The sequence below is a fragment of the Salvelinus alpinus genome, chromosome 32 (genome assembly GCF_045679555.1).
Source record: "Salvelinus alpinus chromosome 32, SLU_Salpinus.1, whole genome shotgun sequence".
Taxonomy (NCBI): Eukaryota; Metazoa; Chordata; class Actinopteri; order Salmoniformes; family Salmonidae; genus Salvelinus; species Salvelinus alpinus.
Window position 1 is genome coordinate 17761290 of NC_092117.1, and position 18634 is coordinate 17779923.

The following is an 18634-nucleotide window of genomic DNA, read 5'->3' on the forward strand; positions in this document are numbered from 1 at the left end:
CACACAAATAATTTCACACAAAGACATGAGGGGGAAGAGAGGAATAAATACATGTCATGTGATTGGGGAATGCAAACCAGGTGTGAATGGAACAAGACAAAACCAATGGATAATTGAAGAATGGAGCGGCGATGGCTAGAAAGTGACGTCGACCGCCGAACGCCGCCCGAACAAGGAGAGGGGCCGACTTCGGCGGAAGTCGTGACACCCGGTGTCTGTTGGAAAGCAAACTGAACAAGGTTTTACTCTAGGTTTTTGCCTGTGCTTACCTCTATTCCATTTATTTTTATCCCCCCCAAAAACTCCCTTGCCGATGACAAGCATACCCATAAAATGATGCAGCCACGACCATGCTTGAAAATATGAAGAGTGATACACAGTAATGTGTTCTTATATTTGCCCCAAACATAAAGTTTTGTGTTCAGGAAATAATGTTCATTTCTTTGCCACATTTTTAGCAGTTTTACAGTGCCTTATTGCAAACAGGATGCATGTTTTGGAATATTTGTGTTCCCTACAGTCTTCCTTCTTTTCACTCTGCCACTTAGGTTTGTAAAGTGGAGAAACTACAATGTTGTTGATCCGTCCTCAGTTTTCTCCTATTACAGCCATTCATCTCTGTAACTGTTTTAGTCACAATTGGCTTCATGGTGAAATCCCTGAGCGGTTTATTTCCTCTCCGGTAACCGAGTTAGGAAGGACGCCTGTATCTGTGTAGTGACTTATCCACAGTGTAATTAATAGCTTAACAATTCTCAAAGGGATATTCAATGTATCTTATTTTTCCATCTGCCAATAGGTTCCCTTCTTTGCGAGGCATTGGACAACCTCCCTGGTCTTTGTGGTTGAATCTATGTTTGAAATTCACTGCTCAACTGAGGGACCTTACAGATAATTGTATATGTGGGGTACAGAGATGAGGTAGTCATTCAAAAATCATGTTAAACACCGTTATAGCACACAAAGTGAGTCCATACAACTTATTATGTGACTTTGTTAAGCACATTTTTACTCCTGAACTTATTTAGGCTTACCATAACAAAGGGGTTGAATATTTACTTATTTTATTTATTTTTACATTTTTTATTTCACCTTTATTTAACCAGGTAGGCTAGTTGAGAACAAGTTCTCATTTACAACTGCAACCTGGCCAAGATAAAGCAAAGCAGTTCGACACATACAACAACACAGAGTTACACATGGAATAAACAAACATACAGTCAATAATCCAGTAAAAAAAAGTCTATAAACAGGACCTCCCTTATCTTACCTCATTTGCACACACTGTTTATAGACTTTTTTTACTGGGTAAGATAAGGGAGGTAAGGCAATAAATAGGCCATAGTGGCGAAGTAATTACAATATAGCAATTAAACACTGGAGTGATAGATGTGCAGAAGATGAATGTGCAAGTAGAGATACTGGGGTGCAAAGGAGCAACATAAATAAATAAATACAATATGGGGATGAGGATGAGGTAGTTGGCTGGGCTATTTACAGATGGGCTATGTACAGGTGTAGTGATCTGTGAGCTGCTCTGACAGCTGGTGCTTAAAGTTAGTGAGGGAGATATGAGTCTCCAGTTTCAGTGATTTTTGTAGTTCGTTCCAGTCATTGGCAGCAGAGAACTGGAAGGAAAGGAGGCCAAAGGAGGAGTTGGCTTTGGAGGTGACCAGTGAAATATACCTGCTGGAGTGCGTGCTACGGGTGTGTGCTGCTATGGTGACCAGTGAGCTGAGATAAGGCGGGGCTTTACCTAGCAAAGACTTGTAGATGACCTGGAGCCAGTGGGTTTGGCGATGAGTATGAAGCGAGGCCCAGCCAACGAGAGCGTACAGGTCGCAGTGGTGGGTAGTATATGGGGCTTTGGTGACAAAACGGATGGCACTGTGATAGACTGCATCCAATTTGTTGAGTAGAGTGTTGGAGGCTATATCCTCACCGAAGTGGAGGATTGGTAGGATAGTCAGTTTTACGAGGGTATGTTTGGCAGCATGAGTGAAGGATGCTTGTTGCGAAATAGGAAGCTGATTCTAGATTTAATTTTGGAGATGCTTAATGTGAGTCTGGAAGGAGAGTTTACAGTCTAACCAGACACCTAGGTATTTGTAGTTGTCTACATATTCTAAGTCAGAACCGTCCAGAGTAGTGATGCTGGACGGGCGGGCAGGTGCGGGCAGCGATTGGTTGAGGAGCATGCATTTAGTTTTACTTGTATTTAAGAGCAGTTGGAGGCTACGGAAGGAGAGTTGTATGGCATTGACGCTCGTCGGGAGGTTAGTTAACACAGTGTCCAAAGAAGGGCCAGAAGTATACAGAATGGTGTCGTCTGCGTAGAGGTGGATCAGAGAATCACTATTGACTCCAGACATTTCAGCATTTCATTTTAATTAATTTGTAAAAGTTTCTCAAAACATACTTACTTTATTTAACCCTTAATTTACCAGGTAAGTTGACTGAGAACACATTCTCATTTACAGCAATGACCTGGGGAATAGTTACAGGGATGTATGAGCCAATTAGAAGCTGGGGATGATGAGGTGGCCATGATGTTATGAGGGACAGATTGGACATTTAGGAAGACTGCACCTTACACAGGGCAATGTCCCCAATCACTGCCCTGAGGTTTTTGGATATTGTTTTCAGACCAGAGGAAAGAGTGCCTCCTACTGGCCCTTCAACACCACTTCCAGCAGCATCTGGTCTCCCTTCCAGGGACCAACTAGGACTTAACCTGCTTAGATATGCTGCTGGCCAATTGCACTTTGACATTATGGGGCATTGTGTGTATGCCAGTGACACAAAATCTCAATTTAATCTATTTTAAATTCAGCCTGTAACACAACAAAATGTGGAAAAAGTAATGGATAGACCATGATGTTGAGATCATTGTTCCTGAAAGATGTCCTTCTTGTTCTTAAAGTATGTCCCTCTATTTCAGACAATTGTAACCTAATGCACTTTTTTCCTGGTTATTGTATGATTGTCTCAAGTATAGGCTACATTTCCCATGCATCTACCTCTAAGTGGCTCCACTCTCAGGATCGCGCCAAGCTACACTGGAGGTGCATCAATGGGATGTTCAGCATGGCCCTGTAAATACCTTTGTTCATATTGATATGGACATGGAGTCCTGGTAGATACCCAGGCCTCTGGTTACAGAGATACTGATGATCAGTAAAGAGTGTCAAGTCATCAGAGTATCATGTTACCCATGACACACCATGCTGTCGCACCCTCACGCTCAGTCCACTTAGGCCTCTTGGGGACTGATTTTGACCCTTTTCTAAATGAATAGACACCATCCTGTCCTTCTCTCTCAGCTATAGAGTGTCTTGCTGCAGAATATACAGTATCTCTTTACTAAGCACATTTGGGCTCAATCTTCTCAGAAAAGGAATCCAAATCTGTTGAATGAATTGGCTCTTGACCCTTGTTGCAGTTTGGTTTTAGTTCTCTGTTGTCCCCTCCTGTAGAAGAGTTAAACGTATGTTCCAAGCTAGCCTCTACTCCCCCTGATATTCTCTGTTTGTATTGATTTTCACTTGTATATCATTCTCTATACACTTGGTCCAACACTCCTGATGATGTATTTGTGTGTGTGTGTGTGTGTGTGTGTGTGTGTGTGTGTGTGTGTGTGTGTGTGTGTGTGTGTGTGTGTGTGTGTGTGTGTGTGTGTGTGTGTGTGTGTGTGTGTGTGTGTGTGTGTGTGTGTGTGTGTGCGCGCACGGAGGGGGGGAGCAAGAGAGAGGTATATGTTCTCCCATCTCCCTCTGCCATTCCTCTTTCTCTGTCCTTCCCTCTGGTGTGCCTGCCCCCACCTGCCTTTCGTTGTATCTCTCTATATCTTATTTTTCTCACTGTCTTACACGTCTATTCAGAGCATCCCAAACATGTTCAATGGGTGACATGTCTGGTGAGTATGCGGGCCATGGAAGAACTGGGACATTTCCAGGTTCCAGAAATTGTGTACAGATCCTTGCCACATGGGGCCGTGCATTTTCATGTTGAAACATGAGGTGATGGCAGCGGATGAATGGCATGACAATGGGCCTCAGGATCTCTTCACGGTATCTCTGTGCATTCAAATTGTCATAGGTAAAATGCAATTGTGTTTATTGTCCGTAGCATATGCTTGCCCATACCATAACCCCACTGCCACCATGGGGCACTCTGTTCACAATGTTGACATCAGGAAACCGCTCGCCCATATGACGCCATACACACTGTCTGCCATCTGCCTGGTACAGTTGAAACTGTGATTCCTCCGTGAAAAGCACAGTCCAGCATGCCAGTGCCCATCGAAGGTGAGCATTTGCCCACTGAAGTCGGTTACGACGTCGAACTGCAGTCAGGTCAAGACCCTGGTGAGAACGACGAGCATGCAGATGAGCTTTCCTGAGACGGTTTCTGACAGTTTGTGCAGTAATTCTTTGGTTGTACAAACCCACAGTTTCATCAGCTGTCCGGGTGACTGGTTTCAGACGGTCCCGCAGTTGAAGAAGCTGGATGTTGAGGTCCTTGGCTGGTGTGGTTACAAGTGGTCTGGCTGTTTAGACGTACTGCCAAATTCTATAAAACAACATTGGAGGCAGCTTATGGTAGAGAAAGGAACATTACATTGTATGTCAACAGCTCTGGTGAACATTCCTGCAGTCAGCATACCAATTGCACGCTCCCTCAAAACATGAGACATCTGTGGCATTGTGTTGTGCACATTTTAGAGTGGCCTTTTCTGTCAAGGTGCACCTGTGTAATGCTGTTTAATCAGCTTCTTGATATGCCACACCTGTCAGGTGGATTATCTTGGAAAAATAGAAATGCTCACTAACAGGGATGTAAACACATTTGTGCACAACATTTGAGAGAAATAAGCTTTTTGTGCATGTGGAACATTTAAGTGATATTTTATTTCAGCTCATGAAACATGGGAGCAACACTTTACATGTTGTCCAGTATATTACGACAAGCAGTAGTGTAAAGTACTAAAGTACTATTTATATTTTTGACAACTTTTACTTTTACTTTTCACTACATTTTTTAAAGAAAATAACCCTATACATTTTCCCTGACACACAAAATTACTAATTACATTTTTAAATGCTTAGCAGGACAGGAAAATGGTTCAATTCACGCACTTATCAAGAGAACATCCATAAAATATATATATATACAGTGTATAAATTGTTTAGTTAATATAAGGAATTTGAAATGATTTATACTTTTACTTTTGATACTTAAGTATATTTGAGCAATTACATTTACTTTTGACACTTAAGTATATATATAACCAAATACTTTTACTCTAGTAATATTTTTCTGGGTGACTTTCACTTTTACTTGAGTCATTTTCTATTACATATCTTTACTTTTACTAAAGTATGACAATTGCGTACTTTTTCCACCACTGGCGACAAGCTGTGTGTTCTTCCAAATATGTTCGCTTTCCTGCTTGCTGGCTGCACAATACATTTACATTTAAGTCATTTAGCAGACGCTCTTATCCAGAGCGACTTACAAATGCACTCCTTATGCTTTTGGCTCTTGTACCCCTTTCCCTATTGGACCAAGTTAACTTGATGCACACCTCCTGACTTCACAATTGAGCTTTTTAGGATTTGCTCTGGCCTGCCAGATATGTCGATACATCTATAAGCAGCTTTGCCGTGGTGTGTGTATATGCCTATACCAACTTCAACAGTAGGCTTCATTAGCAACCTGAGGAACGTTACAGCCTATGCTATTTAGGAATATCTGGCATGACTAAGCTATGTTTACTATGAATACAGAATTCCAGGGGTGGGGCAGTGATCGGAACCATCTCTGATATTCTCTTCTAACTCTGGGAGGCCACCCGAGAGGGAACAGTCCCAGACTGAGAATGTTAGAAAACAAACACACAAACACCCTGGAAAAAAATGTAAACACCAGATGAAATATGGTGTTCTCTTTTCTGTTTGGCTTTGTAGTCAACATGTGTCTCTTGACTGTGCTGACTTTAAAACTGATGTGGTTATGGTGTGTGTGTGTGTGTGTGTGTGTGTGTGTGTGTGTGTGTGTGTGTGTGTGTGTGTGTGTGTGTGTGTGTGTGTGTGTGTGTGTGTGTGTGTGTGTGTGTGTGTGTGTGTGTGTGTGTGTGTGTCTTGCTGGCCTTCTGCTGCAGTGTGTGCTCTGATCTCAACAGGGGACCATTAACAGAGCATTGTTCTTCCTCCCTGCTGGAGAATATTCTTCTCAAAGCAGGCTTTTGACATTACTACACACACACACACACACACACACACACACACACACACACACACACACACACACACACACACACACACACACACACACACACACACACACACACACACAGATGCAATAAACATAAAACCAACAGACTCCTTGGGATCCTAAGTCCTTGCTAAAGGTCTCATTTTACGAGACATTCTGCACACACACATAGTTACACACGAACACATAGACCTACACACACATACACACACCCCCTCATACACGCCTAAACATACTCCCACTCTCCCTTTCTCTCCACATATTTGCTCAGAGCTGATGAGCATACTCATTTTCATGTGCTGTGTTGTGTTTTGTATGCCTCAGATTGGTAGGTCGGACCACTTTCTATTTTTGTCTGAATCAAAGGAAATGTAGATCTCTGTGTTTCTCCAGCAGATGCATTCATTAATCTAATTGCTGTGAAATTGTAGGAAATCTGAACTCCTATCTCAGAGCTCATACTCCTACTCCTAACAGATTAGCTGTGCAGTTACAAAATGACTGAGATGAGATGAGCTGTGTGCCACCTTACTGATAAATTAAACCTCTGAGTTAATACACACATAGACAGCATGCATATGAATGCCTTTTCTCTGTCGCATTTCAAATGAATGTGCATCCGCCAGAAGTCAAAAATGGACACAAACTGGATGTAATGAATACACAATTTCATGAAACAACTGAACTTTCAAATATTGTGGCACCCCCCTTATTGCCATTGAATCACCAATTATCATGCGTAGCTGTGCTAGAGAAGAAACCCAAATTAATATAACAGCGAATTCAAGCCTGCAGTTGTATTACTGATTCATGTGCACTTTTAAACCTTCACATTACTGGAAGGGCTCGTGGGCATGAATATTTGATGGGAAAACGATCGGCCCGTTCGCACCTAGCGACAGGTGTTTAGTTGCGTAAGAGGAGTTAAGCAACAGTCTGCCATTGAGGAACCTTAGAGGGGGCTATTTTCTCTGTCCCTCTCTGATGACACACAGACGTATTGTAAGGAGACACCTGGGCTGGACAGCAGATCACATGTGTTCCTCAACATGCCGTAGACAGGGACACTAGTTGCTGAATGAGTTATAGCGAGAGTCAACTTGTTCTTCATGTCCATGTTCATGTCCATAAACATTCTCCTTGAACCTGGTCACTCAGCATCTCTAAGAATGTCACTGCTGATGTCAGTAAGGTACATACTGTAGGTTCATGGACATGGGCCATAATATGTGCCTTTATAAAGTGTGCCATTATGTAATTATGTGGGATATTCCTTTCTTGGATGCCAGTAAGGTGCATAGGTTCATGGAGATCGTTCATCATATGTGCCTCTAAACAGTGTGCTATTAAGTAATTAAGTGGGAAATGATTTTCTTGGAGAAAGACAGTACAGTACCATCTAAGTATTGCTAACGTCAGTAAGGTATAGCTTGAGGAAATTATGCTTGGTTATTGTTTCTGTATGTATGTGCCTTTAAGTGCATGCCTCTGAAGAGTTCACTTAAGTAATTATGTTCAAAACAAACACTTATCATGAGTTTTTAAGTCAGAAAATGTATGCAACAATTTAAGATTGCCCCTTTAAGTAATATATGGTAATATATGTCATTATTTCCAAACTACAGTTATCATTTCCAAACTACAAGAAAAAAGGCTAACTATGTTGTGGTGGATGTATCTTGTTTCTTACTCCCATGCCAAATGAAGTCCATCTAAATATTGCTTCAATTGAGATCTAGTGTCTTTTATAGAGATGTTATTTTGATTCACTGACTCTCTATTCCTTCACTCCACTCCCCCCTTTTCTCTCCTGTTTTTTCTCTCTCCTCTAACATCAAAACTCTCCTCCAAACCATCATGCTATTCTTTTCTCCCATGATTCTTTTCTGCTTTCCTTCTATGGCACCACTAACCCTGACCTCTAAAGACTGGCAGTATGAGGGTAAGAGGGTAGACCTTCACTTTTCCTCTCTCACTCGCTCTTTCTCTCGGCATTAAGTGTATATTGACTCTCAACTAGGGTTGCAAAGCTACCGGTAATTTAACATAGCTAATAAGCAGTTTACCTATGTCAATCTATGGTAACTCTGGTCATTTATACTTGAATAACCAAAAAATATGTATGTATTAAACAACAATGGTATTCACTAAGTTGATGGTTTCTGTTTAGGATAATGTCATTCTTTGTCATTGTATTTTTTTAATCATCTTATTTTATATATTTTATTTGTGATAAGGCCAAACAGAGGGCCAGAGATAATTACAGACCAAAAAGGCCACTATATGTCTTGTGGTTAATTATATAAAATCCTTGACTACCAAAATGCTGGTAGTTTACTGGAAAACTTTTCAGTAATATACCCTCCCCTTTGCAACCCTTCTCAATACCTTTCTCCTGTCTTTCTCCGTCATCACTGAAGCACAATTCTCTTTTTGTACTCTGAGTAATTCCCATCTGTCTATCTCCTGTACTGGACACTGTGCTCGTGTTGTCCCCCACATGGTTGTCATATATTGTCATCATGTATTATAGTGAATTGGTCATCACTGTGCTTTTGTGTCAGTGTCGTTCAACCCATCAATGTTCTTCAACAGTCATAGAAATGATGCAACCATTCATAATCAGTTATGACAATTTATGTCAGCGTATAACATAAGGCTCTTTGTGGTATTAATGTGTTTTATTGCGTTCTCTCTCCGCATACAGAATGTAAACTGTCTCGGTCAGGCCCCCCTGCTACCATAGTGACCATCGATGAAGAGAGCCCCAATGGTATGTACTTCCTTTTTGTTTTCTCTGTACAGTACCTGCTGTTCAATATAGACCATAACATACATTACAACACAGAGTTGAAGTACCGGTACTTGGATTTCTAAGTTAAGAGTCGACTGGTATGCTACTGAGTGCCCAATCAAACCTCTACCCAAGATCCCAGGCTAGGAGCCATTGTGCTCCTGTTGAGAACACATCTAGCTTAAAGACTTCAGTTACCTGTAGCACTATACTTTCTATTTACCTAATTAGCTCGAGGAAAATCAACTTGTTGCAGGCACTAGTTGTTGTGTACTATGTGTGCGTGCATGTGTGTGTGTGTGTGTTGGCCTTCCCAGGCAGGGGACGTGTGTGCTTGGTACAGATGGTGTTTGTCGTGGTGGTGCGGTGTGGGGCTCCATTAGTGTATAGACCGCTCCCAACCGAGGACGGCACGGCTATGCATGGCTGTGTGCAACTGGTGACGGCTACAGCTCTGAGTGTGTTCAAGGACTCAGGGATGTCGCTAAACAGATGTGCACCAGTTGTTGGGGTCAAGTGTGCCGAAATCCTTCTCCAGTTTCCTCATTATCTTCCTCCACCTTTTGCCTCTCTTCCTCCTCCTCTTCCTCCTCCTCCACTGCTAATATAGTTTTTGCTGGTGAGGTGAGATGTTGCACCGTGCAGATTCATTTTCTGTGTTTTTTTCAACTGGTAAAAGGAATGTGGTTGAGAGTGAAGTAACTTCCAGCTGAGAAACAGGTGGACCTGCCTCAAAGTGGCTCCCTGCAGGAATAAGCTCTGCAGGTTAACAACATTTAATGAGCAGTTTTCAGTGAGCACCCTTTTCTGGGTCTGTTTATACAGTCAGTTTATTATTTCACACGCGCTTCACTGGGCTGTCACATCATAGTGGAATTGCCTCTCACAGGTGTGTGTGTGAGTGCACAAGCTCGACTCCATTTGCCTGTGCTCGTGCATCTCTGTTTCTGCTTTGCTGTTGTTTTGTTCTGGGTATGATTTATCAAAATTGAGTGCTGTTGTTTTTCAGTTTTGGGTGGTGCTTTTTAAAAGACAAACCGCTCAACAACCAGACCCTTATAATGGATGTCACAATGTCCTTCCCAGCCCTACCTCTCCATACATGTCCTTCCCAGCCCTACCTCTCCATACATGTCCTTCCCAGCCCTACCTCTCCATACATGTCCTTCCCAGCCCTACCTCTCCATACATGTCCTTCCCAGCCCTACCTCTCCATACATGTCCTTCCCAGCCCTACCTCTCCATACATGTCCTTCCCAGCCCTACCTCTCCATACATGTCCTTCCCAGCCCTACCTCTCCATACATATCCTTCCCAGCCCTACCTCTCCATACATGTCCTTCCCAGCCCTACCTCTCCATACATGTCCTTCCCAGCCCTACCTCTCCATACATGTCCTTCCCAGCCCTACCTCTCCATACATGTCCTTCCCAGCCTTACTACTTCATACATGTCCTTCCCAGCCCTACCTCTCCATACATGTCCCTCCCAGCCCTACCTCTCCATACATGTCCTTCACAGCCCTACTACTTCATACATGTCCTTCCCAGCCCTACTACTTCATACATGTCCTTCCCAGCCCTACTACTTCATACATGTCCTTCCCAGCCTTACTACTACATACATTTCCTTCCCAGCCCTACCTCTCCATACATGTCCTTCCCAGCCCTACTACTTCATACATGTCCTTCCCAGCCCTACCTCTCCATACATGTCCTTCCCAGCCCTACTACTTCATACATGTCCTTCCCAGCTCTACCTCGCCATACATGTCCTTCCCAGCCCTACTACTTCATACATGTCCTTCCCAGCCCTACTACTTCATACATGTTCTTCCCAGCCCTACTACTTCATACATGTCCTTCCCAGCCCTACCTCTCCATCCATGTCCTTCCCAGCCCTACCTCTCCATACATGTCCTTCCCAGCCCTACTACTTCATACATGTCCTTCCCAGCCCTACCTCTCCATACATGTCCTTCCCAGCCCTACCTCTCCATACATGTCCTTCCCAGCCTTACTACTTCATACATGTCCTTCCCAGCCTTACTACTTCATACATGTCCTTCCCAGCCCTACCTCTCCATACATGTCCTTCCCAGCCCTACCTCTCCATACATGTCCTTCCCAGCCTTACTACTTCATACATGTCCTTCCCAGCCCTACCTCTCCATACATGTCCCTCCCAGCCCTACCTCTCCATACATGTCCTTCACAGCCCTACTACTTCATACATGTCCTTCCCAGCCCTACTACTTCATACATGTCCTTCCCAGCCCTACTACTTCATACATGTCCTTCCCAGCCTTACTACTACATACATTTCCTTCCCAGCCCTACCTCTCCATACATGTCCTTCCCAGCCCTACCTCTCCATACATGTCCTTCCCAGCCTTACTACTTCATACATGTCCTTCCCAGCCCTACTACTTCACACATGTCCTTCCCAGCCCTACCTCTCCATATGTGTTACTGTGATATGGCCATGATGGATTGTCTAGGGAATGTATTAGACTGCCATGCAGTCAGGCCTGCGTTAGAAAGCCCCTCTCGTCCCTGTATCAACGTGCACTACTCTGATTCGCCATGTCTGAGAGATTTGGGCTTTATCCCCCTCATAAAACACTAATTTACCTGGGATATGGCCCCTGTCCTTTTATTTTTCTGGATGTGATGAAAGTGTCCAGGCCTGGTGTTCCTATAATGGAATGTTAAACAGGCAACCAGTCATTATTGACCAAAGCAATTATCCATCTAAATGTGGTCAATTTCTTCCTCCTGTCACACACATGCATTACAAATTACATATAATAAGATTCCATCTCCCCTGCATTCCCTTTTATATTAGTTTACGTCGGTCACCAGAAAAACAAACAGAATAATCATCAGTCCTTCACCATTCACCATGCTTTGTCTGTAGGTTTCCAAGAAATGTCCTTGTTTTAGAATGGCTTTTGCATCACTTGAGGGACGAATACATCATAAGCCTTGTGATAGAAGACTTGAATCAGTTGCTGAAATTACATTTTCAAAAAATTATTTCAATGGCCGTTCATTGAAGAACAGAGTAGCCTGCACACTGCTCGTGCTCATATAACTTTGTTTTATTAATCCAATACACTCTTGGGAATTGGCCTATATGCATGTAGGGCCCAGTTCAAATGTTTCAGACAGAAAAAATATGAGAAGCATATGCACAACTATAGTAGAAATTGAAAGGAAACCGAAAGTGAGGACACATTTTGTACATTTAACATTTTCTTTACTTTTCGCAGCATTTGTCAATACCGAAATCTGACTCTTGATAGATTGAGTAACATAATGAGAATATACATGGAAAATGTGGGGTATGTACAAAATAAGACAAGAAAAAAAGGACAAGAGTTTGAGTAGATGTCTAACTGTTGATATGACTCAAGGAAAGAGCTTTTAACTATTAGGTGCTTTTTTGAGCTCTCCTAGCTTTGCAATTAAGGAACTAAAGCAAGCACACTTGTATTATTTTGTTTGGAATACAGCCTTGCATCCGCACCTTCAGACAATTACTGTTGTTGGTTACGCAATCCAAAAACGGTCCATTATAAATCACAATCTGGGTCAAGAGGGCATAATTTGAAAGCTTATTCTATTGCCAGCATTAAGTTATCAAATGTCGATCTTACAGCTGTGATGACTACATGTGACGATCCAGTGGCTCAGATCAGCTGGGCAATGGTTGTCAGTGGCCAGACCTTCTCTCACCCACAGAAGAGGGGAAGTGTCACGCCCTGACCTTAGAGAGCCTTTTTATTTCTCTATTTGGTTAGGTCAGGGTGTGATTAGAGTGGGCATTCTAGTTTTTTCGTTTTCTATGTTGGCCTGGTATGGTTCCCAATCAGAGGCAGCTGTCTATCGTTGTCTCTGATTGGGGATCATATTTAGGCAGCCTTTTCCCACCTGTTGTTTGTGGGATCTTGTTTTTGTGTAGCTGCCTGTGAGCAGCCCAGAACGTCACGTTTCGTTTTCTTCTATTTTGTTTGGTGAGTTTAATATTTATTAAACGTGTGGAATTCTACGCACGCTGCGCCTTGGTCCAATCATTCAAACGATTGTGACAGGAGGAGGGCGCTGGGGCGCTTTTTGACACCGCACACCCGGTCGTAAATGTTATGCAGCAGAGAACTCTCTTGCTCCTTAGTATCAACCAAAGGAATGTCTTTGTCTCCAAAATACTTTTGCTGGCCAAAAACAAAAGTGAACACTGGAACAAAATTCCTAACATCAGAATGTGGGGAATGGTCAGTGGGGACCTAAAGAATAATAATGTCATATTGTTTTTAATTTTGTTATGTCTTTAGTAAGGTTATAAATGAAATACTGCATCCATCCAATACATGGTGTAGACAATGTGAAAAATTATGGAAGTATTTGTGTTAAGCTAGAAATGTGATAAAACATTTAAAAATAGGTAATTGTTTTTGAGAATACCTTGCACAGTAACTAGCCACACCCCAAGTGAGGTCAGACGAGTGTGTCAGTGTGATGGAACCGCCCTTTTCGAGTGCTTAAAAGTATTGGAAGAGAAATTAACATCAGACCAGAAAGACGTGAGATCATGGTCCACACATTTGAAATGGTTAGAACTCAAAAACCTCAACACGAGGTGAAGATAAACTCACCAGACTAGACCAGGACACCGCCAGTCTGCAGCTGTGCATGTAAAGTGGTTTGGAAATTTGACTATCTACCCTAGGAAGAGGAGAAAATAACTCCCTCTCAGACAATCACTGATACGGCTAAGTAGCTGTTCTTAGGAAACAGCCCATTGGAGACCAGACAACTAAGAAGGAGGACATTGTGACCTCTGGTGGATAATCAGAGCATATACAAGTGGCCCACAGGAAAGGCTCACCAAACCAACATTCTTCCAAAGCAGTGCTCGTTCAGACAGAGAAACGGCAAATGGCATTCAACACGTAAATACATTCATTGCTTCTTATTCCAAATGGGCGGCAGTTTGTGTGCAAGGTATATGATTAATGTGAGGACAATCCTAGAATGTATCCACGATAAATGTCCCTTTCTCTCTTTTCCCCCACCCCCTCTCCATATGTGTAACAAGCCGTCGTATCTTGTCAGTCTACTAGGGACCTTTGTCTCATGGAAGTGTGTATGTGTATTCTGTGTTATTATTTAGTTAGCTAGTAAATAAATAATTAAACCAATTTGTGTAGTACGGAATAATGCTCGCGGCTGGGGTTGTTGCTGATCCAAGAATGTTGTGACCGTTCAGATTATGAGACTGATATGAGGTAATGATTAATAAGTGACTGTTATCGATATTTAATTTATATATCTTCTATAGTTTAATTCAGGAGATGGCAACTCGTTAAATAACCTCTTCCGTGGTGGCCCAAATTCCTAATGAGTTAATTGTTACATGATTCATTTAATTGGGCAACAATTAAACATAGTTAGTGAATTAAATAAATAACACTCATCAGATACAATTTACATTTTAAATTTTTATTTAACCTTTATTTAACTAATTAATGAAATTAGATCGAAAGTGAGGACACATTTTGAGCATTTTACATTTTCTGTACTTTTCGCAGCATTTGTCAATAACGAAATCATACTCTTGATACATTGAGTTACATAATAAGAATATAAATAGAACATGTGGGGATGTCCAACATGAGATAAGAAAAAAGGACAAGGGTTTGAGTAGATGTCTAACTGGTGATATGACTCAAGGAAATTAATGAAAGTCATGTCACGACACAGTGTTAGGCTTTCACAAGGCACTTCGGAGAAACAGATTGTAATTTTGGTGTGCGAAGAAAGGATCCATAAGCGCATTCAGGTACTTGTTCTGTAGCCAGTTTTCTTCACAATAGACAAACATCGGTATGTTTGCTGTACAATTACAAGTATGACATGGCGTCATTCCCCAAATTGTTCTGAGTAGAATGAGCCTATCATAAACATTGATACTGTAAATGACATGAGTTTTATAATATTTTTGCGTGTGTGTGGTTTGCTTGCAAGGGTGTGTGGTTTGCTAGCATTACAACGAAACTGTATTTATTATAATCCTCAATGTCTCATCTTTCAGAACACATCGAGTCCTCTTGATTTACAGCATTCCCGTCTCTCAGACGACAAAACGTTAGCAAAAGTAGCCAATGGGAGGGAGGGATGGGGCATCTTCTTGTTGCGCTAGCCAATTAGCGGGAGGGATGGGGCATCTTCTTATTGCGCTAGCCAATTAGCGGGAGGGATGGGGCATCTTCTTTTTGCGCTTGGTGCTCACACTTAGTGCGTCTGTCAGTTGAATCCCATACAGCGCTGTAGAACGGAGACCCAGAGCTCTATCGTCATGTATAGCCCGTTACTGTACAGCCACTGCTTTCCAATTTAGGCACTTATCAATGACCAAACCTTATACGGATTGAAAAGTGAACAGCTTAAGTGTGGGCCTCTCTGCTTTTGTCAGAGCTTTGAAAAAAAGCTCTGACGAAGGCCAAAAGAAATACACGTAAGCTTGAATAAAAAAGTGAAACAAGCGAGAGCAGTGTACTCTTTTCCTTGAAGTAATGCAACAAAACTCAGATGTGAGAGTGCTTTTTTCGCAATTTGAATGGCCATTCATTGGTATTGTGTGCTGTAGCATTATGGTGGGCCAAGGAAGGAACAGAAAACAATATTGATTCATGTCACTTTCTTTACTGCTTAGTACTTAACGTGCTCAAAGAGAGGTCTGAATAGCTTGAAGGCCTCATTGGTTTTTCATGTTGTTGCTAAGGAAGAAATGGACCCAAATTTTGACGTCAATTTCCATTGTCAATCGTACCATCAATGGTGTATTGAATGGGATAATGCAACGGGAAGGATTGTATTGACCTTACTGAGAGAAGAAGATGGGGATTGCATATTACAGAGTATGATTTAAAGGGAAGCAATATGATGCCTGTATTCAAATGATCCTCCTCATGTATATCATCTATACAATTCCAAGATTGATTGATGAGGACTTATTGGTCAGCTGGTGATGTACTGATAGAAGGGTGAAGAGATGGATTGGGAGATAGGTTGAGCAATGTAAAAGATGGCTAGGAGGACAGAGTGATACATTGCTATATAGATGACTAAACAAAGCACTTGCTTATTGTTGTTTATGTTCAGGCTTAGCTTTATTCTAGACATGCTTTTCTCATTACAGCTCAACATGTCTGCCTACTGGGGCCTCTGTGCAGTCTGAGAATACCAAGGGCTCACAAGGGGATATGACTGCTCATTCAGATGGAACATAGCATGTTTAATTTATCCAAAATGCTTGTTGTGCAGTCACTCTGACAGGTGCCAGAAAGATTCAAAGTATCACTTCACCATTTAAAGCTGATTTCTAGTGTAAATACAAAGCTTGTTTTGTTTTGGCTTTTTTGCTGGTTCAATGTATGAGAAAGCAAATGTGTTTTTTCCCAGGTTTCAACTGCAGTTAATCGGATTGAAGAGATTTCTATCTGGGGGATAAAGGATATGGGCTGTCTGCAGGTGCAGAGAGAGAGGGGAACTGAACTAGAGAGAGAGCATTACAGAAGTGAGTGGAGGTAGAGAAAGGACGTTGGAGAGCGAGAGGAAGGATGGCGAGGAGAGTGAGAAGACAGAAAAAGAGAGAAAGTATGTGAGAGAACGAGAGAATAATACAGATTGTCTTAGAAGAGAGAAAGAAAAGCGAGTGACAGGTAAAGAGATTAAGTGAAAGAGATGTCGTGAGCAGTATAGAGATAAAGGCATAGAAAAAGAGATTAAGAGAGAGAGCGAGTGAGAGAACTACATAGTAAAGAAAGAGAGGTAAATGAGAGGAATGAAGACCTTGAGAAAGATGAGGGAGAGTGAGAATGAGAGAAAGAGGCAGAGAATTTCACCGAGCAGAGCAATAAAAAGAGGGTGGAAGTGAACGAGATGGGAGGGACAGAATGGAAGAAGCAGATCAAGGTGCCTGTAAACTAAGGGCCCGGTTCCTGGTGTTGGTCTTTCCTACACAAATGCATGATTTATATCAGTTGAAGCTAGGAAGGTGTGAAAGGCTGCCCATTCCTCTCACGGAAATATTGAGCGACAGCTTGCAGGAAATATAAAAATGTATTAAAGTAGTGTAGCTGAAGGGTTTTTATTAGAAAGGAGCATTTTATACAGTATGTGCTGTGGGCGAGCATAAGTCGCGGTGAGATCACTTGGAAGACTGATGAAGTTTTTGTAGTAAAGTAGGACTATCCATATGAATGACATACACTGATTATACAAAATGTTAAGGACACCTGCTTTTTCCATGACATAGACTGACTAGGTGAATCAAGGTGAAAGCTATGATCGCTTATTGATGTCACTTGTTAAATCCACTTCAATCAGTGTAGATGAAGGGGATGAGACAGGTTAAAGAAGTATTTTTATGCCTTGAGACATGGATTGTGTATGTGTGCCATTCAGAGGGTGAATGGACAAGACAAAATATTTAAGTGTCTTTGAACAGGGTATGGTAGTAGGTGCCAGGCGCACCGGTTTGTGTCAAGAACTGCAACCCTGCTGGGTTTTTCACACTGAACAGTTTCCCGTGTGTATCAAGAATTTTCCACCACCCAAAGGACATCCAGCCAACTTGACACAACCGTAGGAAACATTGGAGTCAACCTAGGACAGCATCCCTGTGGAACACTTTCGACACCTTGTAGAGTCCATGCCCCGGCAAGTGCAAGTGACCAATGCTGTTTCAGATTCTATTCATGGCCTGACGAATTCAGGATGTTCTGAGGGCAAAAGAGAGGGGGGCAACTCAATATTAAGATGGTGTACCTGATGTATGGTATACTCAGTATAATTATGTCACAAATATCACTTCCCTTCATGAATAAGATATCGCTACCCTGATTAAAAAATACACATATTCACACACATACAGTACCTTGAAAAAGTATTCATCCCCCTTGGCGTTTTTCCTATTTTGTTGCATTACAATCTGTAATTTAAATAGATTTTTATTTGGATTTCATGTGATGGACATACACAAAATAGTCCAAATCGGAAAAGTGGTGCGTGCATATGTATTCACCCCTTTTGCTATGAAGCCCCTAAATAAGATCTGGTGCAACCAACTACCTTCAGAAGTCACATAATTAGTTAAATAAAGTCCACCTGTGCGCAATCTAAGTGTCACATGATCTCAGTATATATACACCTGTTCTGAAAGTCCCCAGAGTCTGCAACACCACTAAGCAAGTGGCACCATGAAGACCAAGGAGGTCTCAAAACAGGTCAGGGACAAAGTTGTGGAGAAGTACAGATCAGGGCTAGGTTATAAAAAAATATCCAAAACTTTGAACATCCCAATGAGCACCATTAAATCCATTATAAAAAAAATGGAAAGAATATGGCACCACAACAAACCTGCAAAGAGAGGGCCGTCCACCAAAACTCATGGCCTGGTAAGGATGGCATATTTCAGAGAGGCAACAAAGAGACCAAAGATAATCTTGAAGGAGCTGCAAAGCTTTACAGCGGAGTTTGGAGTATCTGTCCATAGGAC

At 42.0% G+C, this 18634-nt stretch overlaps 1 protein-coding gene across 1 annotated transcript in view; it reads left to right on the forward strand.

Moving 5' to 3' along the window:
* The window catches only part of LOC139562344 (protocadherin-15-like), a 289491-nt gene that overhangs the window by 48931 nt on the left and 221926 nt on the right, over positions 1-18634 (forward strand). Inside the window, exons 3-4 of the mRNA XM_071380009.1 lie at positions 8204-8218; positions 8984-9049. Coding sequence (XP_071236110.1) covers positions 8204-8218; positions 8984-9049 — 81 coding nt within the window. The remainder of the gene's footprint in view (positions 1-8203; positions 8219-8983; positions 9050-18634) is intronic.